Source organism: Erinaceus europaeus, chromosome 16 (assembly GCF_950295315.1).
Source record: "Erinaceus europaeus chromosome 16, mEriEur2.1, whole genome shotgun sequence".
In the NCBI taxonomy this organism is placed as follows: Eukaryota; Metazoa; Chordata; class Mammalia; order Eulipotyphla; family Erinaceidae; genus Erinaceus; species Erinaceus europaeus.
Genome location: NC_080177.1, coordinates 48,154,428 through 48,179,332, shown reverse-complemented (window position 1 = coordinate 48,179,332; position 24,905 = coordinate 48,154,428). Strand labels below are relative to the sequence as shown.

General features: G+C 43.2%; 1 protein-coding gene, 1 non-coding gene and 1 pseudogene across 8 annotated transcripts in view; 1 reads left to right on the top strand and 2 right to left on the bottom strand.

Moving 5' to 3' along the window:
• Nucleotides 1-15,431: 15,431 nt before the first annotated feature.
• Nucleotides 15,432-15,513, bottom strand: TRNAS-GCU (transfer RNA serine (anticodon GCU)). The gene has a single exon. It is a non-coding gene; the product is annotated as a tRNA-Ser (tRNA).
• Nucleotides 15,514-15,625: 112 nt separating this feature from the next.
• KNL1 (kinetochore scaffold 1) overlaps nucleotides 15,626-24,905 on the top strand; it is an 84,950-nt gene continuing 75,670 nt past the window's right edge. For 2 of the 7 annotated variants that reach the window (XM_060175095.1, XM_060175092.1), the window contains exons 1-4: nucleotides 15,849-16,145; nucleotides 19,742-19,797; nucleotides 20,302-20,341; nucleotides 21,938-21,997. In XM_060175095.1, coding sequence (XP_060031078.1) covers nucleotides 19,763-19,797; nucleotides 20,302-20,341; nucleotides 21,938-21,997 — 135 coding nt within the window. In that variant the 5' untranslated portion in view covers nucleotides 15,849-16,145; nucleotides 19,742-19,762. Of the gene's footprint in view, nucleotides 15,750-15,847; nucleotides 16,146-19,741; nucleotides 19,798-20,301; nucleotides 20,342-21,937; nucleotides 21,998-24,905 lie in introns of those variants that run through there. The other 5 variants (XM_060175093.1, XM_060175089.1, XM_060175091.1 and 2 more) reach the window with 4 other exon arrangements.
• On the bottom strand, nucleotides 23,255-24,362 carry LOC132533348 (small ribosomal subunit protein uS14-like; annotated as a pseudogene).

The window sequence follows — 24,905 nt, the reverse complement described above, 5'->3', positions numbered from 1 at the left end:
TATCCACTTCCTCTTTACTTAGTTTTGGAAGTTGGTAGGTACCTAGGAAATCATCCATTTCTTCCAGGTTCTCTAGCTTGGTGGCATATAGTTGTTCATAGAAGCCTCGCATGATATGTTGAATATCTGCAGTGTCTATTGTGATATCTCCTCTTTCATTTACTATCCGATTTATTTGGGTCTTCTCCCATTTTTGTTTTGTGAGTTTGGCTAAAGGTTTGTAGATTTTATTCACTCTTTCAAAGAACCAACATTTACTTTCGTTGATCTTTTGTATGGTTTTCTTATTTTCATTGTTATTGATTTCTGCCCTAACTTTAATGATTTCTATCCTTCTGGTTGCTTTAGGGTTCCTTTTTTCTCCTTCTTCTAGGTCTTTAAGATGTGCAATCAGGCTGTTTTGTTGGGAAATTGTTCAGATGTGGTTGAACATTGGCAGGGCCCACAAACCACTATATTTCCATACAAGTATTATTTACAGATCCCCACTATGTCATCCCCTCACGGTATTGCTAATTCAGTTAAACCATTGCATCAGTTGCTAAGGATGCTTCCACCTTCCCAGCATGCCTTTTGCCTCTTTCCACTCCTTTCCTAGCCAATTTGGTCCCAACTTGCCACTTCTGGAATTCTCCTATAAAGTCACTCCTGTTTCTGCTTTCTCTTTTTCTCTTCCGCATCCCGACCTGGAGAAGGGCTGGTGGGCATAGCGGGAGGTGGCCATTTTGCTAGCTCCACATGGCCTAAACCCACTGTGCCTACACCCAACTCTGGGGCGTCCACGTGAATAAAGATTTATGTTCACGCTCCACCACAAGTTCTTGGTCTCTTCTATCTCACGCAAGCAACCCGACATTTGGTGCCCAAACAGGGACTTCTGGCTCCACACAGGTGGTAGACATACGAAGGCACACTAGATAAGTATACAGCCCCTTGGCTCTCTGTGGCCTCATGTTTAACAAAGGCACTGCGATTCCTTTTCTCCCTCTTCTTATTTCCCTGAGACCCCTCCGCCATGGGCGACCTTCCTTCTCATGAGGAGGTTTCCCAAACCCTCTACTCTTTTTTCTCTAGACAGTTTTTATATCTCTGGGACATTTTGCTAAGAGCCACACCTTTGATCCTCTTGACCATGGTCACAGCTTTCAGGGGATATGTAGGGCACCCTCCCAAAAGGCAAAGGGACCTTGAGGCTGCTATCCAAGACTTAAAGGAGATGGTCATTCCGCTTACCCAGCACCATACATGCTTTCTAGATAAAGCAAAGCCTGCCTCGATCCTGACCCACCCTAAGCCGTCTGCATTTTGCCCAGAGGCTCCCGTTTTGGCAGACATGTGTCTGGCTGCTGCTGCCACTTCTATGGCCCCTTCCCCTGCTGCTATGCTGCTATTGGACACATAATACCTTTTCTGGCTTCACTTTTCCTCCTGAGCAAGTCCACACATTCCCAGTAAACATTACCACCAATAGACAGAGACCATGGGGATGGTACCTGTATTCCTCCACAGATCTTAAAGGACTTCGACAGACAATTGAGGATGACAGAGTTCATGCTGCAGGGACCAGGTCCATTTTACAAGGCCTTCTCCAGAAGCTTAATATGCCCCAAGACTAGAGGGACATAGCTCACGCTACACTCCCAGGCCTTCTCTTCCTTCAATGGGAGGCATTTTTTAGAGATGAATATTTACAGCAATCCCAGAGAAATAGCCAGAATCAGCCCAAGTGGGACTTTGAGGCTCTGTTTGGAATGGGTCATTTGGGAACCGGGATTCAACAAGCAGAGGCCAAGTTTCCACCCAGCTATTTTGATCAGGTACACCTCTGCACATTACAGGCATAGGAGAGGTTAACACCCCCAGGTGTGGCCTCAGGAGTGGCCTCAGCCCCTATTCTCTCCCTTCTCCGAGAAGCTGATGAATTTAACCTAGCTAAATTCATTACCAGGGTCCAATCAGGCTTGGAGAGAAAGATTTATGATCCTGACACCCTTTTACTCTTCCTGCATTCTATTGTCTGGGATGGCATATTTCCAGACTTCTGTCAGGCATGCCTCAGTCTTAAAAACGAACATCCAGATGCCTGGATTTTAGTGACACAGGAGCTTAGATAAAGCTCTTATCAGGCACCCATTATGACACAGGCCTTTGCAGCTGCCCAAAATAAGCAAAAGGGGGCTAGCTTTCAGTGCAGTCGCCAAAGGCATTGGCATATCCAATGTTCAGAAAATAAATGGCGACCCCGCCTCCAGTCAGGGATCCAGAGGCCCTGAACACCTTGTCCTAGATGTGAGAAAGATTTTCATTGGAGAAGAGATTGATGGTCTAAATTTCATAGAAATGGCACACCCCTGCCAAATGTAGATTTAAATAGGGATTTAAACTAGGTGTGGGGCATTCCTCAGCCCCGCCTTCAAGAGGGAGTCAAGCAGGTCACCCACTAGGCGCCACACCTTTCTTCCGTAAACAAGAGCCCAGCCCGGGACCCAACCCATCGCTCCTCCCACCATGCCATGTAACAATAGCAGAGGGTGAGTTGGAGGAGGAGCGCATGGAGTATGGGAACTCCCAGTGTAAAAATAGCCAGCTGGAGCAAGTGAATGGCATGGATTCAGAGCCTGAGATTTTGTGGACCACCCCTGCTTTATAAAGGGGTCACCCTACTAAGACAGTAAGAATTGGTAATATTCCTTTTAAGTGTTGATTGATACCAGAGCAGTCAAGACAATTTTAAGGCAAGCGGAGGTTCCCCAGAGTTGGGAACTCCTTCCAGGACCACATCTACCTGGTGTTGGAGGGTTGACACAAGATTTACTCACACGAGATTCACTTGTGTGGGAAGACCCAGGAGGGACTACCAGACACTTTCGTCCTTTGATAGCTGATATTAGCACCAATTTATTGGGCAGAGACTTGCTGTAATTTCTTAATGTGGTAATATCCTTAGACGCCTCTGCGGGACACCACACTCACTTCTAGATCTGACCAGCACCCCCAATACTAACTGCCACTGTTTGTAACAGAACTCCCTGCTTAGATTGGCTTTTTTATTTTTATTTTTTAATTTTTTTTTATTTAAGAAGGGATTAATTAACAAAACCATAGGGTAGGAGGGGTACAGCTCCACACAATTCCCACCACCAAATCTCCATATCCCACCCCCTCCCCCGATAGCTTTCCCATTCTCTATCCCTCTGGGAGCATGGACCCAGGGTCATTGAGGGTTGCAGAAGGTAGAAGGTCTGGCTTCTGTAATTGCTTCCCCACTGAACATTGGCGTTGACTGGTCGGTCCATACTCCCAGTCTGCCTCTCTCTTTCCCTAGTAGGGTGGGTCTCTGGGGAAGCTGAGCTCCAGGACATATTGGTGGGGTCTTCAATCCAGGGAAGTCTGGCCGGCATCCTGATGACACCTGGAACCTGGTGACTGAAAAGAGAGTTAACATACAAAGCCAAACAAATTGTTGAGCAATCATGGACCCAAAGCTTGGAAAAGTGGAGAGGAAGTATTAGGGAGGTACTCACTGCAAACTCTAGTGTACTTCTGCTTTCTTACTTTGGTGCCATACTCCAAACTCAGTCAATTTCTGCTTTACGTTTCTACTTCTTCTTCTTCTTTTTTTTTTTTACATGCATAACATTCCCCAGATTCCCATTTAACAATACAACCCCCACTATTTCATTCATCATTTTTCATGGACCTGTATTCTCCCCACCTACCCACCCACCCCAGAGTCTTTTACTTTGGTGTAATACTCCAATTCCATTTCAGGTTTGACTTGTGTTTTCTTTTCTAATCTTGTTTTTCAACTTCAGCCTGAGAGTGAGATCATCCCGTATTCATCCTTCTGTTTCTGACTTATTTCACTCAACATGATTTTTTCAAGGTCCATCCAAGATCGGCTGAAAACGGTGAAGTCACCATTTTTTACAGCTGAGTAGTATTCCATTGTGTATATATACCACAACTTGCTCAGCCACTCATCTGTTGTTGGACACCTGGGTTGCTTCCAGGTTTTGGCTATTACAAATTGTGCTGCCAAGAACATATGTATACACAGATCTTTTTGGATGGATGTGTTGGGTTCCTTAGGATATATCCCCAGGAGGGGAATTGCAGGGTCATAGGGTAGGTCCATTTCTAGTCTTCTGAGAGTTCTCCAGACTGTTCTCCACAGAGGTTGGACCAATTGACATTCCCACCAGCAGTACAGGAGGGTTCCTTTGACCCCACACCCTCTCCAGCATTTGCTGCTGTTACCTTTTCTGATGTGTGACATTCTCACAGGAGTGAAGTGGTATCTCATTGTTGTCTTGATTTGCATTTCTCTGACAATCAGAGACTTGGAGCATTTTTTCATGTGTTTCTCAGCCTTTTGGATCTCTTCTGTGGTGAATATTCTGTCCAACTCCTCCCCCCATTTTTGGATGGGGTTATTTGTTGTCTTGTTGTTGAGTCTGGCAAGCTCTTTATATATGTTGGTTATTAAACTCTTATCTGATGTATGGCATGTAAAGATCTTCTCCCATTCTGTGAGGGGTCTCTTGATTTGGGTAGTGGTTTCTTTTGCTGTGAAGAAGCTTTTTAATTTGATGTAGTCCCATAGGTTTATACTTGCCTTAGTCTTCCTTGTAATTGGATTCGTTTCATTGAAAATGTCTTTAAAATTTATGCGGTAAAGAGTTCTTCCAATATTTTCCTCTAAGTATCTGATAGTTTCTGGTCTAACATCCAAGTCCTTGATCCACTTGGAATTTACTTTTGTATTTGGTGAAATACAGTGATTCAGTTTCATTCTTCTGCATGTTTCAACCCATTGTTTCCAACACCATTTGTTGAAGAGACTCTGCTTCCCCCATATAATAGTCTGGGCCCCTTTGTCAAAGATTAGATGTCCATACGTGTGGGGCCTCATTTCTGGGCTCTCAGTTCTATTCCACTGGTCAGTGTGTCTGTTCATGTTCCAGTACCAAGCAGTTTTGATGACAATGGCCCTATAATACAGTTTGAGATCTGGCAGTGTGATGCCTCCGGTTCTGTTCTTTTTTCTCAAGATTGTTTTGGCAATTCTAGGTCTTTTCTGGTTCCAGATAAACATTTGTAGCATTTGTTCTATTCTCCTAAAAAATGTGCTTGGGATCTTGATGGGGATAGCATTAAATTTGTAGATGGCTCTGGGTATTGATTTCAGTGCTCTTGAATTGGCTGATGCTGTCTTTGTGGCCTAACATATGGTCTATCCTTGAGAATGATCCATGTGGATTTGAGTAAAATGTGTATTCCAGTTTCTTGGGATGAATGACTCTGAAAATGTCCAATAGTTCTAGTTTATCTATCTCTTCATTTAGCTCCCTTATGTCTTTACTGATTTTCTGCCTGGATGATCTGTCAAGTTGAGAGAGTGGGGTGTTGAAGTCCCCTACTATGATTGTGTTACTGTTAATATATTGCTGTAGCTCTTTCAGTAGAAGTTTGATGTATTTAGATGGTTTCTCATTGGGTGCATAGATATTAATAATTGTTAAGTCCTCTTGATTGACTGATCCTCTGAGCATTAAGTAGTGTCCATTCCTATCTTTTTTAATCTTATCTATTTTAAAGTCTATCATGTCAGATATGAGAATAGCTGTTCCTGCCCTTTTTTGTGGGCCATTGGCTTGAATGATAGTTTTCCATCCTTTCACTTGAAGTCTGTGTTTGTCTTGTTGAGTTAGGTGAGTTTCCTGTAGACAACATATTCTTGGGTTGTGTTTTCTGATCCATCTTCCTACTCTGTGTCTTTTAATAGGTGAATTCAGGCCATTCACATTTATTGATATCAAAGATTGAAGATATTTTAACGCCATTCTTGTAGAGTTTTAGAGTGTTTTGATATATGTCCTAATTTTGGTGGTCTGGTTGTTTATAGGAGACCTTTCAGAACTTTCAGGGCAGGCTTGGTGATGGTTGCTTCCTTCAACTGTTGCTTGTCTGAGAAGGATTTGATGCTTCCATCTAGTCTGAATGACAATCTAGCAGGATATAGTATTCTTGGCTGAAAGCCTTTCTCATTGAGCACTCGATAGATATCTTGCCATTCTCTTCTGGCCTGTAGTGTTTGTATGGAGAAGTCTGCTGCTAATCTTATGGGTTTTCCTTTGTAGGTGACTCTTTGTTTTTCTCTTGCAGCCTTGAGGATCCTTTCTTTATCCTTATTCCTTTCCAATCTAAGTATGACATGTCTTGGTGTCTTTAGGTCTGGGTTAATTCTGTTTGGGACCCTCTGGGCTTCTTGAATCTTTATGTCTTTGGTGTTGTCTAGACTAGAGAAATTTTCAGCTATTATGGCCTGGAGAACGCTTTCTTCCTCCCCTTCTCTTTCTTCCTCTGGTAAGCCAATAATGCGTATATTGTTTCTTTTGAAGTCATCCCATAGGACTCTGTTGTTGTTTTCAGAATCTCTTAATCTCTTTTTGAGATCTCTTACTTCTTTTTTTAGTTGTCTCTAATTCATCCTCAATCTTGCTAATTCTGTCTTCAGCCTCATAGATTCTATTCTCTCTGCCCTCTACTGCTTTCTGGAGTTCATCTATTTTGTTGCCCTGCTCTGATACTGTTTTATCTTGTTCAGCTAGTTGCCTTCTTAGCTCAGCGATTTCAGCTTTCAGCTCTCTAATAACCATGAGATAATTAGAATTTTCTTCCATATTCTCATTTGTTGTTCCTGCAGTTCTGATTACAATTTTTTCAAATTCTTTACTCACTCCTGTTATTATTTCCTTAGCTAATGTTTGGATGTTGAACTCATTGTTTTGTGCTTCACCCTCTGGAGGACTTTTAGCTGGACTCTTGTCCTGGTTCGAGTCTCCAATATTTTTTCTTGTTGTTTTAACCATTTTATATAAGTTAACAGTTTTTTCAATCCCTGAGTTGGAGTTCAGTGGTGTAAAAGCCTTTTTTTTTTCCCCTGTAGGCTATGGTAGCCTGAGGGCTTTTAAACTATCAATAGGCTTCTTGGCTTAATCAATGACTCCTGACCAAGAGATAAAGCAGGGTGTGGCAGAGATAATCCAGTGGTTATGCAAAGAGACTTTCACAGCCCTTCAGCTATGCCACCGAGGTATAGGTCTTCTCCTGAGTTTCCCGGTTAGATCTCTGTGCCCTGGTGTCCCTCCCTGTTGCTGCTCCAGATTCTGAGGGTAGTAGCAATGGAGACTCAGAGTTGTACTTGGTGAGTCTCTGGGGAGTCCTTTCCTCCCTTCAGCTGTCCCCTTGTTGGTGGAGCAGACTGGAGGTGGTGTCTCCACTGACAAACTGTTGAACTGTTAGCAGTCACTTAGTCTCTCCTTAGGCCCCTCTCTCCTCTCTGTCACCAGCCACGTGTGTTTGTACTCACGGGTGATTTACTGGGTTTCTGTGGTCATTCTAGTCCTGTCTTGTTTCGGTCCGGGTGGTCTCCTTTGGTATTCCTAGTTGATCCGGGAGAGGAGAGGAGAGGAGAGGAGAGGGGAGAAGAGAAAGCGATCTGCTGCTCGTAGCTCCGCCTCCGGAAGTCGAATCTCCCTAGATTGGCTTTCTAATGAGCCTGTCTAGGTGGAGCAGTGGCCTTCTCCCAGGGAGAAGCTAGAAATTTTAAAACAGCTCATCCAGGAGCCATTGTCCTTGGGACACATTCACCATTCCTGGAGCCCATGAAATAATCCTGTCTTTGTGATTAAAAAGTGCTCAGGAAATTGGCGCCTCCTCTAAAATCTCCGTGCGGTTATTAAAACCATACAGGTTTGGGGCTCCCCCCAAAAGGGGTCTTCCTCTTGCTTCTGTGATTCCCATGGGAATTCCAATCATAGCTGTTGATATACAGGATATTTTCTCTCTATTCTCTTGCACCCACAAGATTGTAAACGTTTTGCCTTCTCTGTTCCTTCTATTAATAACGCCAGCCCTGCTGATAGATTTGAATAGGTGGTACTGCCCCAGGGCATGGCCAATAGTCCTACTATTTGTCAAGAGGCTGGTAGTGGGGGCACTGTGGCAGAAGCATGGCTTTCTCCAATGGCTTCATAAGCCATAGGGGGAGCTCCAAGACTTCTTACCGAGATAGATGCCTTAGCACCTATGATTCGCCAAGCAAGAAACAGATCAATTCAGGTCTTAGGAAGGGAACTGGATTCAATTATTCTTCCTTTTTCTCTCACAGATACAGAATGGCTCATATGCCACCATTCTCATTTTGCCATAAGTTTAATGGGTTTTCCAGGACAATTAGATAATAATTTTCCTTCTAATAAACTGACAGCTTCTTTACCTCTTTTGCCTTTACTAGTACCTAAACTTTTCTCTCGAGATCTCATCCCCTCTGCTCCTTCAATCTTCACTGATGGTGGAAAAAAGGGAGCTGTTCCCCTTATATATTATCCAGACCAGCAATATCCCAAATCTCTCTTTACTGAGCTTCATGATAATTCCCCTCAGTACAAAGAACTTTATGCTGTTTTCCTTGCATTAAAAGCCATACCAGAATCCTTCAACCTTTTTTCTCACAGTGTGTATACTGTTAACTTACTTCCATGGATGCTCGTTCTTATGTGAGAATTGATGACAACCCACTTTCTCCTCTCTTAATTCAAATTGCCTCTATGCTCTGTTCTCGAACCCAACCCCTGTATGTTCAACACCTTCGTTCCCACAGCCCTCTTCCTGGTCCCCTGTCTGAAGGGAATGCTGCAGCTGACTGCCTCACCCCCACAGGAATTCTCCTACCCTCTGTCTCTAATCCTGTTGACTTTCATTCCCTAACCCATGTTAATCTTAAAGGCCTTTGAGCTCGATTTCCTGATATTCCTGTGGCACAGTTGAAACTTATTCTTATTACATAGTCCTCCTGTGCAGGTCTAATCAAGACACCTGCTGTTCAAATTCTTGGGGTTAACCCCTGAGGCTTAAAAGCCAACACTCTTTGGCAAATTGATGTCACCCACTTACACAACTTTGGCAAACAAAAATATGTGTTTGTCTCAATTGATATCTTCTCTAAGTTTATGTGGGCTACAGCTCAGACAGGAGAAAGCTCAAAAAAAGCTTATAAACCATATGCTTGCTCTCCTGTTTTGTTGTAATGGGCATTACTCTTCAACTTAAAATGGACAATGAACCTGCTTTTACCAGCAAACAATTGAAAGATTTTTGTTCCCTCTGGAACATTACTCATACTACAGGCATTCCCTATAATCCACAGGGACAAGGCATTGTCGAGAGGGCCCATCAAACCCTTAAGGCGCAATTAAATAAAGAAAAATGGGGACTATACCCCTCCAAATATCCAGCTGGCAAAAGTCTTAACTACATTAAACCTCTTTAATATTTACAAAAACTCAAACCAACCTCCTATTATTCTTCGTTGGCAAACACCATACATTCTCCCAGATATTAAGGTCAAGTTGAAAGACCCACTTGATAAAATTTGGAAAGGGCTTGACCCCCTGTTGACCATGGGGAGGGGTTTTGCATGCGTATTTCCGCAGAATTACTCAAAACCTGTCTGGATTCCTGCCCACCATGTCCGGCAATACCCGCATGATGGCACTGCTATACCTGAGGAACAAGAAACACTGCAAGAGGACTGGCTTCAGGACGCACCCCAGGACCCATAATACGGCATGGCAGAATCTGAAAAATCTGGTTCACAGAGCCCTCTCCCCCCTTCTCTGAATATCTTGTTATGACTGGCCATCTGTGTTTTGTGAGTGAGTGAGTTGAATGACTAAAAAAAAATTTTTGAGTGAGTTGAATGACCAAAATTTTTGCAGGACCCATTTTGCTCAGAGTACTCTGAAACTGAATTGACTTTATATAAAAATACTGGCTGCAGCCATGGTTTCTGGAGACGTCCAGAAACAGTCCAAAAAATTGTTTTTTCCTCTTTTGATTTTTTTTAAGTCTTGGTATAAATGTGAAACCTTTAGTCTTAAACTGTGTGAGTAGAAATGGTTCAACTAAGAGAGTACAGATCTAAATTCATGTTTAAAATGATATGTCTTCATAACAAAAGTTTTTCTCCTACTGTGTGTTATAAACTACATTTTTATGTGTGTGTTTCAAGTTTGGTAAACATTAACTTAATGGTTAAAAGTGTAACTTTGAAGCTACATTCTTACCAGGCAAGGTAAAATTAATTTGCTAAAGTAACTGAGTAGTTAAAGTAAAAGTCTAAATATTTAACGTGACAATTCATCTCCAAAAGTAAAATACAAATTCCCTATACAGGACACTTTTTTTTTTTTTAAAGATTTTATTTATTTCTGAGAAGGATAGGAGGAGAGAGAAAGAACCAGACATCACTCTGGCATATGTGCTGCCGGGGATCAAACTCGGGACCTCATGCTTGAGAGTCCAAAGCTTTATCACTGCACCACCTCCCGGACCACTACAGGACACTTTTGAAGTGTCCCCAAAAATGCCCTTTAAACTAATCTTGTGACAATTAATACACACAAATCTGGCATCAATCTGACATTGTAAATGTTCAAAAAAAAACATTGTCACTAACATGTGTTAACTCTCTAAGTAACCTGAGTTTGTTTAAAGTCCAAGTAAAAAAATAGTTAAAAATCAATATATATTTTAATTAAATTTGGTCTTTCCTCTTTGACCCAGAAGTTGTTAAGAAGTTTACTGTTGAGCTTCCACATTTTGGGACTATTACTAATCTTTTGTTGATTGTCAAGTGTTAGTTTAATTCCACTGTGGTCTGAGAAGATGCTTGGGATGATTTCAATGCTCCCGAATTTGCTGATGCTATTTTTGTGGCCTAACATATGGTCTATCCTTGAGAATTACCCATGTGGACTTGAGTAAAATGTGTATTCCAGTTTCTTGGGATGAATGATTCTGAAAATGTCCAATAGTTCTAGTTTATCTCTCTCCTCATTTAGCTCCCTTATGTCTTTATTGATTTTCTGCCTGGATGATCTATCAAGTTGAGAGAGTGGGGTGTTGAAGTCCCCTACGATGATTGTGTTACTGTTAATATATTGCTGTAGCTCTTTCAGTAGATGTTTGATGTATTTAGATGGCTTCTCATTGGGTGCATAGATGTTAATAATTGTTAAGTCCTCTTGATTGACTGATCCTCTGAGCATTAAGCAGTGTCCATTCCTATCTTTTTTAATCTTATCTATTTTAAAGTCTGTCATGTCAGATATGAGACTAGATGTTCCTGCCCTTTTTTGTGGGCCATTGGCTTGTATGATAGTTTTCCATCCTTTCACTTGAAGTCTGTGTTTGTCTTGTTGAGTAAGGTGGGTTTCCTGTAGACAGCATATTGTTGGGTTGTATTTTCTGATCAATCTTCCTAGTCTGTGTCTTTTAATAGGTGAATTCAGGCCATTGATATTTATTGATCTCAAATATTGAAGATATTTAAATTCCATTCTTGTAGAGTTTAGAGTGTTCTGATATATGGCCTACTTATGGTGGTCTGACTGTTTATAGGAGAACTTTCAGAACTTCTTTCAGGGCAAGTTTGGTGATAGTTGATTCCTTCAACTGTTGCTTGTCTGAGAAGGTTTTGATGCCTCCATCTAGTCTGAATGACAGTCTAACAGGATACAGTATTTGCTGGGAAATTGTGCAGATGCAGTCACATCTGTCATGTTGTCCCCTCAGGCTATTGCTAGTTGCCGAGAGAGTTGGGACATTCTCAGAGTACCTGTTCTGCCATGTTGTGCCCTCAGGGCGTTGTCTATTCCCCGCAATGGTTGCGGTGCTCTGGTTGCTCCTCCCCCTTCCCATTCTCATGAGAGTTGTTATCCTACCCTGGAGTGCTGTGGTTACTCCTCCCCCTTCCCATTCTTGCAAGAGCTACTCCCATAAAAGCCCTTCTTCTTCCGTACCTCGCTCTCTTGCCGGCTCTTCACTTCAGTGTTTAGATGCAGGAAAAGCTACTGTGTGAGGCGGCCATTTTGCTACCTCCACGTGGCCCAACCTGTTTCTCTCTCACCCAACTCTGAGGTGCCAGCGCAAATAAAGATTTGTGTTTCCTCTTCGCTCCGGATCTCCTCTCTCTCTTCTCCGCAGCTCAGCCCTACACCTGGCGCCCAACGTGGGGCTGAGCTTCACTGACAGGAGACAGATGACCAAGGACTCATGGCTGGGTTGTACGCAGTATCTCTTTATTCATGCAGAACGCAGCAGAATCTAAGCCAAGCTAAACTAAACTAAAACTAAAGTAAAACTCACAATGCTGTCTTTATATATACTTGCCAAGTAGGTGGTAAACAGGATGTGATGTAGAGAGGGTGGAGAGAAAAGTGACTGGTGAAATTCAGGGTGTGACAAGGAGAGGGGGCGGAGCAGGTGATAATTCTACTACTAAACTACCAATGCCCTGGAGGGAGGGTGGTGCTTAGTTAGTGATTTATGTAAATAGACTGCAGCTTTGAGTGGGATCAAACCAATGCCATGCAGGCATGCTGGTGCTTAGTTATGTAAATAGAATAGTGTTAAGTAGGGGGGATTAAACCAAATGAAACAGAAGGGGTTTTTAGAAGCAGAATTAGAAGCATACCAACAAGTATTGTTGATTGAAAGCCTTTCTCATTGAGCACTCAATAGATATTTTGCCATTCTCTTCTGGCCTGCAGTGTTTGTGTGGAGAAGTCTGCTGCTAATCTTATGGGTTTTCCTTTGTAGGTGACTCTTTGTTTTTCTCTTGCAGCCTTCAGGATCCTTTCTTGATCCTTATTTCTTTCCATTCTAAATATGATATCTCTTGGTGTCTTTAAGTCTGGGTTAATTCTGTTTGGGACCCTCTGGGATTCTTGAATCTTTATGTCTTTGATGTTGTCTAGACTAGAGAAGTTTTCAGTTATTAGGGCCTGAAGAATGCTTTCTTCCTCTCCCTCTCTTTCTTCCTCTGGTAAGCCAATAATGCATATATTGTTTCTTTTGAAGTCATCCCATAGGTCTCTGTTGTTGTGTTCAGTATCTCTTAATCTCTTTTTGAGATCTCTTACTTCTATATATTATGTTATGAGTTCCCTCTCTCAGTACTTTTCAAATTACTGATCACTACTGCCTGGACTGACTTGTGTCTAAGTAAGGTAATTAAAGCGTTTACAGTGGTGGAAGTTAACAGTTGTTTCAATAGTATTTTAGTCCCTGATTTGGAGCTCAGTGGCTTAAAAGTCTCTTTTGTGCTTTTTCTTCCCTGTAGGCTAAAGGAGCCTGAGGGCTTTTAAACTATAAGTAGGTTTCTTAGCTTAATCACTGACTCCTGACCAAGAGATAAAGCAGGGTGTGGCAGAGATAATCCAGTGGTTATGCAAAGAGCTCCACCGCTATGCCACCAAGGTATAGGTCTTTTCCTGAGTTTCCTGGTTAGATCTCTGTCCCCTGCTGTCTCTCCCTGCCGCTACTCCAGATTCTGAGGGCAGTAGCAATGGAGACTCAGAGTTGCATTTGGTGAGTTTCTGGGGAGTCCTCTCCTCCCTTCAGCTGTCCCCTTGTTGGTGGAACAGACTGGAGGTGGTGTCTGTGATAAACTGCTGGGCTGTTACTAGCCACTTAATCTCTCCCTAGGCTCCTCTCTGTCCACCAGCCACACATGTTTGCACTCACCAGTGATTTGGTAGGTTCCTGGAGTCATTCTAGTCCTGTCTTGTTTGGGTCCCAGGTGGTCTCCTTTGGTATTCCTAGTTGATACAGAAGAGGAGAGGAGAGAAGAGGAGAGGAGAGGAGAGGAGAGGAACAGATCTACTGCTGCTCGTAGGCCTGCCTCCAGAAGTCTCCCCTGATGTCCTTTCAAGAGGGAAATTTCTTTTCTTTTTTCTTTTTAATATTTTTCTTTTAAATTTTTTAATTATCTTTATTTATTAGATAGAGACAGCCAGAAATTGAGATGGAACGGGGTGCTAGAGAGGGAGAAAGACCTGCATCATGGCTTCACCACTCGAAAAGCTTTCCCCCTACAGGTGGGGACCTGGGGCTTGAACCCAGGACCTTGTGCATTGTAATAGGTACACTCAACTAGGTGCACCACCACCTGGCCCCTCCTTTTTTTTTAATTGGGAGGGGTTAATAGTTTGTAGTCAATAATAAAATACAGTAACAAAAATAAATACAGTAGTTTGTACATATAACAGTTCAACCCCTTCTAGGTTCTCTGACATCATGTTCCAGGACCTGAACCCGTCCCCCCACCCCAGAGTCCTTTACTTTGGTGCAATACACCAAAAGGAGGGAAATTTCTATACTTTTCTGCTCCCATTGCCTCCGAGTTCCTCCCTGATTAAACCTGAGAGGATTTAACTCTTTCATTTTACCTGGAGTAGGTAGCCACGTTTCAGGTCTTCAGTCTCTGGCTTCTATATACTCTTAAGGTTTTACAGGTTGTCAATATATTTTTAGTGTTTCTGAGTGCATACTTCTATTAAGCGCCCACACTGAAAAGTAAATAAATCAATGAAAGGCGACCGGGCGGTGGCGCACCGGGTTAAGCCACATAGAATACATAGAATGAAGCGCAAAGACCTGCGCAAGAATCCTGGTTACAGCCCGGGGCTCCCCAACTGCGGGGGGGGGGGGGGGAGGGGGGGGCGGTTTGTGAAGCAGGTCTGCAGGTGTCTCTCTGCCTCTCTATCTCCCCCACCGCTCTCGATTCTCTCTTGTCCTTGCCAATACAAATGAAAAATGGCTGCCAGGAGCAGTGCCAGCACCAAGCCCCAGTGATAACCCTGGAGACAGAAAAGCGAAAGGAAGGAAGGAAGGAAGGAAGGAAGGAAGAAAGAAAGAAAGAAAGAAAGAAAGAAAGAAAGAAAGAAAGAAAGAAAGAAAGACTAAGAAAGAAAAATAATAACTACAATAAAACAACAAGGGCAACAAAAGGGGAAAATAAATATAAAAAAGAAAGAAAGGAAGGAAGAAAGAGAAGTCCCTCGGTGAAGCCGACTGGTTTTGAAACATAGAGGGCATATACTGAGAGCTTTGCCTATTCTTGAAATAATGACTTCCTATAGAAAATTACAAGAGAAATCCTGAAGTCTGTCTTTCGCTGTAATTTTTGAAGTGAAATTTGATATTTCATAGTAAGGACGCGAATAAACAACCCTGGGGTAATCGTCCCCAATAAGTCAATAAGTAAATAGGGTCCCTTCGTGAAGCAGGCAGACCAGTACTGGAACATTTTGGAATGGTAATTATCGTGGAATTCTATGCTCTTTTATTTCACATAAAATTTAATTTAGCACAGACGTATTTTCTTTCTTTTTTTTTTATTACTTTCCTTCTCTTTTCTTTACCTGTGAGGTAAGGATATTTTGAAAGATGATTTTCAAATATTTATAATGTGAGATTGAGAGCATTAGGGTAAAAGAACTAGCAAATCGGACCCGCACTATTCAGCTGTTTCCACTTCGCTAACTAAATTCATTCAAGTCAAAAGCAAAAAGCAGCACCGACGAGGATGGGATTCGAACCCACGCGTGCAGAGCACAATGGATTAGCAGTCCATCGCCTTAACCACTCGGCCACCTCGTCCCCAAAGCGGTGTGTGTCCTGGCAGCTATAGGGAGCAATACCAAGGGGATGTGACGTAACGTCATGGAAGTTACCATTTTGTACGGAAGCCGACTGTTTCCATAGCAACGATAGAAGTAAGATGGCTGCTCCCATTCTCTGGCTTTTTGTACGGATAAGAACAAAGGAAAGTTTCTTATGCAGCGAAGTGACCTGGAAGGAAGATAGTGTGGCCTACACTGGAAGTGACTCGGGAGGTGAGCCCTAAGGCGTCCGGAGACTTGGGGTGGGGGGAGGGGAATTTTGCGACATTCGAGGGCGGGGCCGCGGAGACGATCTGCGCACGCGCGCGGCCGGGCGGTTAAATTTGAACGCGGGTGGGCGGCTGGCTCGGTTCAGCAGTTGAGGCGGCGGCGCGGTGCAGCGGCGCGTCAGGAGCCTGAGGAGACTGTCAGCTGGTGAGCGGCAGTACGGCGGGAAGCTGACCATTGTTTCTGGGTCTTGGGAGCTTTCGGCTTTCCAGGGCACACAGTCGAACCCACGTCGTCGCCTTCCGCCCTCCCGGCGGCCTGCACAGGCCTCCCCAGCCCCTGTTCCTTCAGGCGGCCGCCATCTTCCGTCAGGCTGTGGAACCTTCCGGCGCGGCCAGCGAGGTGACAGCGGCTGGTGACCCTGGGCCGGGGGTGTCTGGCAGCTCGACGGGTTTCCGACTTCCTGAGGACACAAGAATCATTTTATTTCTTTTCTGTGACAAGGTCGGAGTGACGCGCCTGTGACGTCCGCCTGCGCCCGGGAGGGGCGTTCCCACCGGTTTTGATCAGGCTCTTGATTGGGTTCCGGGGCGCCCGTCCCGAGGGGCAGGGAGCTGCGCGGCGGGGAGACTGGGGTGCGGAGAGGAGCCCCTGAAGTAGACCTCGCGCGTTGTGACTTCAAAGCCGGGCCCTGCCCTGTCGCTCCAGGCACAGGCGGACGGGGCCTCGGTGGCTACTGCTGGCCTCCGCACGGGTGGAATGCTAATTGTGTTCCTCCGCGAGAGGCTGCAGGTGCTGGAGGCAGCTGCGCGGGGCACCGCTGGCACCAGAACTTCCTGCCTCTTTATGCCCGCGCGGCCCTGTGAGCAGGCCCAAGGACTGGGGTTCTTGGCTTTGTCTTTTAATATTCTTTTTCTTTCTTTGATAGGGCAGAGAGGAATTGGGAGAGAAAAAGACATATGTAGCACTGTTTCACCACTCCTGAAGCCATCCGCCCTGCAGGGCCTGGACCCGAGGTCCTGGTGCATGAGAATGTGTGACCGCCCAGCTCGCAGGACTGGACTTTGAAAATATACATATGATTTATTTATTTATGAGAGAACCAGATTATCACTCTGGCACATAGAAAATAGAAGGGTAGGACTTGGGACCTCGTGTTTTAAAGTCCAGTGCTTGCTTTGTTTGTTTGTTTGTTTGTTTTTACCAGAGCACTACTCGTCTCTGGGTTATGGTGGTGCAGGGGATTATACCTGAGGCTCCAAACTCAGGCATGAAAGTCTCTGTTGTCTACCTCCGCCCAGCCCAGTGCTTTTTATCTACTTCCCAGGCGCATATAGATAACTATATTTATATATCAGGCTTTAATTATTATTATTTGCCTCCAGAGTTATCGCTGGGGAACCAGGGCCAGCACTACAAATCAATTGTTCCTGGTGGTCATTTTTTCCATTTCACCAGAGCAATGCTCTGGTAAAATAAATAAATAAAAGAGGGAGAGAGAGAAAGAGACACACACCTGCAACATTACTTTACTGCATGTGAAGCCTCTTCCCTGCAGGCAGGGACCTGGGGGTCAAACCTGGAGCCTTACACTTTGTAGCATATATACTCTACCAAAGTGACACCACCCAGTCTCTCCGCCACCCCCAGTACTGCTCAGATATGGCTTATAGTGGTGTAGAGGATTGAATCTGGGCATTCAGGTGTGAAAGTCTTTTTGCATAACCAATGTACTGTCTCCTCTGCCCATAAAAAAATTTTGAGGCCGGGAGAAGGAATTGCTGTTTCTCTCAAAAAGTTGAACTCTCCAGGCTATCTCAGTTTACTGTAGCCCCTGTGGAGTTTTGGAGCTAGTCCTTTAATGTGACCTTGATAAAAAATTCAACCATGGTAGATGGGGAGATGGTGAAGAGCCAGGGCTTGAGTGAATTAAGATTGTGCGTCTCGGGGGGTCAGGTGGTAGCGCTTCTGGTTAAGCGCACATGGCACAAAGTGCAAAGGCCTGCATAAGGATTCCGGTTGGAGCCCCTGGTTCCCCACCTGAAGGGGGGTCCTTCACAAGCGGTGAAGTAGATGTACAGGTGTCTTTCTCACCCCGCTCTGTCTTCCTCTCCTCTCTCGACTTCTCTGTCCTATTCAACAACGACAGTAATAACAGCGATGGACAACAAAAGGGAAAAAAATGGCAAAAAAAAAAAAAAAGATTCTGTCTGACCCCTGCATATACAGAATAACATTCTGGGGGTGTTTTTTTTTTTTTTTTTCATATATATATATGTGTGTGTGTATGTATGTATATATATATATATATATATATTTACATTTCCTTTTTTTTTATTGTCACCAAGGTTATTGGTGGGGTTCAGTGCAGACATTACATTGTTTTTTTATATTTATTTATTCCCTTTTGTTGCCATTGTTGTTTTATTGTTGTAGTTATTATTGTTACTGATGATGTTGGATAGGACAGAGAAATTGAGAGAGGAGGGGAAGACAGGCGGAAAGAAAGACACCTGCAGACCTGCTGCTTCGCTTGTGAAGTGACTCCCCTGCAAATGGGGAGCCAGGGACTCAAACCCGGATCCTTTTTTTTCCCCCTCTAGTGCCTGCACTATGTATCCACTGCTCCTGGAGGCTGTTTTTTCCTTTTTGTTTTCCTTGTGTATCGTTGTTGTAGTTATTGTTATTGCTGCTGTTGTTGGATTCATTGTTGTTAGGACAGAGAGAAATAGAAGAGGGGAAGACGGGGGTGGGGGAAGAGGAAGATAGACACCTGTAGACCTGCTTCACCTCTTGTGAAGCGACCCCTCCCCCCACCCCCACCCCCGCAGGTGGGGAGCTGGGAGCTCAAATGCTTGGTGGCTTGTGCACTTAACCTGCTGCACTACTTCCTAGCCCCCCATTTTTTTCCTTTTTTTTTTTTAAGATTTTATTTATTAATGAGAAAGATAGGAAGATGTTGGTATGATTCATATTGGTTTGCTCCCCTAGCCCGGCCTGCTGGAGCCTCCGAACTTTAATAACAGGAAGAGAGGGGAAGGAAGCAAGGAAGGATGAATGAAATGAAAGAAAGGAAGGAAAGGAGGAAAGAAAGAGAAAAAACCAGACATAACTCTGGTACATATGCTGCTGGGGATTGAACTCAGAATCTCATGCTTGAGAATCTAATGCTTTGTCAACTTTGCTATCTCCTGCAGCACCTCCCCCCTTTCTATTTTATTTTATAGGACAGAGAGGAATTGAGAGGGGAGGCAGAGATAGGAAGAGAGAAAGAGAGATACCTGCAGTTCTGCTGCAGGTAGGGACCAGACTGTGAGCCCAAGTCCATCTATACCACTGAGGTTCAAGTCCAACTTCCACGGCAATAAAAGGAAGCTTTGGTGTGCTTTCACTCCCTCTGCCATTCTGTGTCTTTTAAAAAAAAACATACTTGGTAGGAAGGAAAACAATATTTTTATTGAATTTTCATAAGATAAATTTGCATAATATGCAAATCTACTGTACTTTGATACCTAGTTGGCTTTATTTTGGGATTAAATTACTATATGATCCATAAAGCCCATAGGGCCAATTCTTTTTGAACCATTAACTTGTATAACATCCAGTTACTTACTGGTTTTACCTTGAATACTATATATATGTGTGTGTGTGTGTATATATATATATATATATATTTTTTTTTCTTTTTCTCAGAGCACAGCTCAGTTCTGATTTATGGTGGTGCTCAAGATTGAACCTAGGACTTCCAAGACTCACAAAAGTCATTTACGTAATTATTATACTATCTTCCTAACCCAGAATTTTTTCTAACCCAATAATTTTTCCAGAAGTATTAACAAGAAAGTTGTTTATCTCAGAAATTATATATATTTATGTAGTTTTGTTTTTTTTTACATCTTTCTGGAGGAGATAATTCTGAAGTCACAGCTGTGTTCTTAATCCTTTCATAGACTGGAATTTCTCTTCTTACTTTTTCTGACATTGTGTATTTGTTACAGAAAAAAACATTTCTTCAAAAGATGAATGGAATATCTTCAGCTGCTAATGAAGAAAAGTAAGTTCAGAAAAACAACTGAATACACTAAATTCTTTATTAGACAAAGCTTCTTTTCTAACTAGTAAGACCTGCTAATATATTCTGAAATGATTTTCCATTCTATACAAGTGAAAAGAAGTTATAAAGTCATATCCCAGTTCCTATCTTTCCCTTTCCTCTTGATTTCTTCTTCTTTAAATCTTTATTTATAGGATAGAGACACCCAGAAATTGAGAAGGGAATAAAAAGAAAGAGAGATACCTGCAGCCCTGCTTTACCACTGCTGAAACTTTCCCCCTGCAGGTGGGGACCAAGGGCTTCAACCTGGGCCCTTGCACATTGTAACATGTACATTCAACCAGGTGCATCACCACCTGGCCTCCAAATAAATAAATAAAAAATATATAGTTCTATAATATGAGTTTTGATAAGAGAAGAGTGCTGTTACAGAAACAAGATAGGCTATAACAATGTCTTGAATTCGTTCTTTTTTCAATGTATGTATTTCTTTTTCTCTTGCAGTGACAGTACAGAAAGACCTGCTAGAAGACGACGTTCCTCAGTAAGGAACACTTACTTAGGGGTCGGGCGGTAGTGAGAGGGTTAAGCACACATGATGCAAAGCCCAAGGACCGAAGTAAGGACCCCAGTTCCAGCCCGTGGCTCCCCACCTGCAGGGGGGTTGCTTCACAGGCAGTGAAGCAGGTCTGCAGGTGTCTCTTTCTCTCTCCCTCTCTGTCTCCCTCTCCTCTCTCGATTTCTCTCTGTTCTATCCAACTACGACAGCAGTAACAACAACAATAATAGCCACAATGATAAACAACAAGGGCAACAAAAGTAAAACTATAGCCTCCAGGAGCAGTGGATTTGTAGTGCAGGCACTGGGCCCCAGAGATAACCCTGGAGGCAAGAGAAAGAAAGAAAGGGCAGTAGTGCAGTGGGTTAGGCACAAAATATAGCACCGAATGGGATGAACTTGACAAGTTATAGAGGTTTAATTTTATTTATTTTGGATAGAGAATAATTAAGAGGAAAAGCAGAGGGGAGAGAGAGAGATACTTGCAGCTCTACTTCCCAACTCAGGAAGCTTCCCCCCTGCAGATGAGGACCAAGGGCTTAAACCAGGGTCCTTACACATTGTAACATGTATAACTCAGCCAGGTGGCCCAGCCCCCATTTTAGAAGCTTCTACAGGAATGTTAATTTCATGGGCTGGGGAGACAACATAAAGATTATACAAAAGACTCATACCTGAGGCTCCAAGGTACCAGGTTCAGTCCCAAGCACCACTATTAAGCTAGAGTTGAACATTGCTCAGGTCTCTTTCTTTCTCTCTCTCTCCCTCTCTGTTTAATTTTTAAAAATATTTTATGTATTTATTTTTAATGACAGAGAGATACCAGAACACTGATTAGTTCTGGCTTAAAGTGGTGTTGGGGATTGAACCTGGGACTTTGGACCCTCAGGCGTGAAAATCTTTTGTATAACCATTATGCGGTCTCTCCAGCCCTGTGTCACTCTCATTTAAAGTAAATAATTTAGGGAGTCAGGCGGTGGCGAAGTGGGTTAAGCTCACGTGGCGCAAAAGGCAAGGACCGGCTTAAAGGATCCCGGTTCGAGTCCCTGGCTCCCCACCTGCTGGGGAGTCGCTTCACAATCAGTGAAGCAGGTCTGCAGGTGTCTTTCTCTCCTCCTCTCTGTCTTCCCCTCCTCTCTCCATTTCTCTCTGTCCTATCCAACAACAACAATAGCAATAACCACAACAGTGTTAAACAACAACGGCAACAAAAGGGAAAATAAGTAAATAAATAAAATGTAAACAAAATATTATTAAAAAAATTAATTATTTATTTTATTATCTTTATTTATTGGATAGAGATAGCCAGAAATCAAGAGGGAAGGTGGTGATAGGGAGAGAGACACCTGCAGCCCTGCTTCACCACTCATGAAGCTTTCCCTGTGTAGGTGGGGACCAAGAACTCAAACCTGAGTCCTTGTGCACTGTAACCTGTGTGTTCAGCCAGATGCAACACCACCAGCCCCAGTAAATAATATTTTTAAAAGGAATGTTAGTTTCTCTATCTTTCTACCCATGGTGTAACTTGAACTGACTAATAATAGAAATGCAAGATTTTCTTAAATATTTCCTCTCTTCTAGATTTTGAAACCCCCAAGGAGTCCTCTTCAGGACCTCGGAGATGGAAATGAAATAACACAGGTAAGTCTATAGTATAAATGCTTAAATATGATGACTTCCGGTGATAATTTAATTTTTTGGAAGGAAAATCAGGGTCTTTCTTGCCCATGTGTTATTTCATGTTCTGGGCAATTTCGCTGTCTCTTTTTAATTCATTCACTTATTGGATAGTCAGAGAGAAACTGAGGTGGAAGGAAGAGACAGAAAAGGAGAAAGAAAAACATCTGCAGTACTGCTTTATCACTTCAGAAATTTCCCCCTGCAGGTAGGAAATGGGGCATTGAAACCTGGGTCCTTGAGTGCTGGTCCCTTTTCAGGCGCCAGATGCCAGGATAGCTTCGCGGGTGGGAGAGAGATGACCAGGGACTCATGACTGATCTGGGAAGCAGTGCAATGCAATGCAGTGCCATGCTGGCTTTATTCATCTGCATTTATACTCTCCAGGAAGAAAGTAATAGGATGTAAAACAGGATGTGACGAAGAGAGGGTGTAGCGAAAAGAGAGTGCAAGCCAATGGGGATTAAATGGTGGAAAGTAGGGTGTGACTAGGAGAGGAGGTAGAGTGGAAAAAGAGTGAAAACCATGGGGATTAAAACAAAACAATGATTATGTAAATAGACCACAGCATTAAGCAATACAAGCGAACCTAACATGATCAAAACAGAAGGTCTTATAAGCAGAATTAGAAACATACCAACACTTGAGCCTGGTAATGTGTGATCAAGTGTGCCACTGCTCTTAGACCATTTTTTCATTCAGTTAGGGGAGGAGGAGGACAGAGGACACAGCACCCAAGTATAGCACCTCCCATGTTGTGTCAGGGCTCAACTCTGGAATGTGCACATGGTAATGCACATGCAATATCTGAAGCTATCTCTCCAAACCCTGAGGGTTTCTTTTTTCTTGTTTTTAATTTTTTTATTATCCTTATTTACTTATTGGATAGAGACAACCAGAAATCGAGAGGGAAGGGGGTGATAGAGAGGGAGAGAGACCTGTAGCACTGCTTTCCCCCTGTAGGTAGGAACCGGGGCCACAAACACAGTTCCTTGCACATTGTAACATATGTGCTCAAACAGGTGCACCACCACCCAGCCCCAGATTGCTCATTTCTTTTTTTGTTTAAATTTTATTTTCCCCTTTGTTGCCCTTGTTTTTATTGTTGTTGTAGTTATTATTGTTGTCGTTGTTAGATAGGACAGACAGAAATGGACAGAGAGGGAGAAGATAGACATCTGCAGACCTGCTTCACTGCCTGTGAAGTGCCTCCCATGCAGGTGCAACTCCCATGCAGGTGCGGAACTGGGGGCTCGGGAGTCCTTGCTCTTACACCGGTCCTTGCTCTTTGTGCCATGTACGCTTAACCCGCTGCTCTACCGCCCGACTCCCCAGATTGCTCATTTCTTATCTCCCACACATTAATGAAATCATTTGTCTTCATAAGACTAATTTTACTTTGCATAATTCTCTCAGTGTCTACTTATGTTGCAAGGGAAAGGCTTCTTTTATATATAGCTGAGATTTAAAATATTTTCTTTTTTTTTAACTTAAATTCTTTTTATTTTATGTACAGAGATGTCATTCCTACTGTAAATGTCTTGAATGGCCAATTCCAGAAAGTACATTCAGTCCAACTTAATGAATCCAATGTCCTTCGCATACTGGCGGAAATACTGACATTTGAAGCTGTATTTCCAGATCAGACTGTGCCGGTTTGAGCAGACTCAGCAAGAGCGAGAACCCTGGCTCAATTTTCTTGGGTGGCTCCAGTAGAGCTGCTGATGACCCATCTTGCTTTATCGAGTGCAACAAGGCGAAAGGAAGTGGCGAGTTCACACATGTGCTCTTCAAATTTTGTGGTCAAGTTACCCAGAATCAATTTTTTCATACATTTATTTTACTTCACTAATGAGAGGGGCAAGGAAAAGAGAGAAACTGATTCGCCAGGCATAATTTTGACACATATAATACCAGGGATTAAACTCAGGGCCTCTTGCATCTTATTCACTGAACTACCTCCCACTTTGCTAGCTGAGTCGTTGCTACCCTCTGTATATATACTAAATTTTCTTTTTTTTTTTTTTATTTTACTTTCTTCATGTAATTTCTTTTTTTTTTTTACCAGAGCACTGATCACCTGTGGTTTACAGTGGTGCAGGGGATTGAACCTGGGACTTTGAAGCCTCAGACATGACAGTCTGTTTGCATAACCATTATTCTATCTACCCCTGCCCTTATTTTATTTTTTTTATTACTGTTGTGGTTATTGTTGTTGTTATTGATGTCATTGTTGTGGATAGGACAGAGAAATGGAGAGACATGGGGAAGACAGAAGAGGGGAGAGAAAGACACCTGCAGACCTGCTTTACCATTGGTGAAGCGAGCCCCCTGCAGGTGGGGAGCCAGAGACTCGAACAGGGATCCTTACACCAGTCCGTGTGCTTTGCGCCATGTGTGTTTAACCCGCTGCGCTACTGTCTGAACCCCCTTTATTTATTTTTATTCCCCCTGAGAACTGTTCATCTCTGGCTGTTAGTGGTGTGGGGGATTGAACCTGGGACTTTGGAGCCTCAGGCATGAGAGAGTCTCTTTGCATAACCATTATGCTGTCTACCCTTGACCCATTTTCTTTATTCTGGATGAGAGTGCTGCTTAGGTCTGACCTATATGATGGTGCTGGGGATTGAATCTGGTACCTCAGAGACTCAAATATGAATATTTTTCTTTGTTTATTATTTTTTTTATAAGACAAAGAAATTGAGAAGGGAGGGGCAAGATAGAGAAGGAGAAGAGAAAGATAGGCACCTGCAGACCTGCTTCACCGCTTGTGAAGTGACCTTCTGCAGGTGGGGAGCTGGGTAATCCAACTGAGATCCTTGCAGTTCATACTATGTGTGCTTAAGCCAGTGTGCTACCTACCACCTGGCCC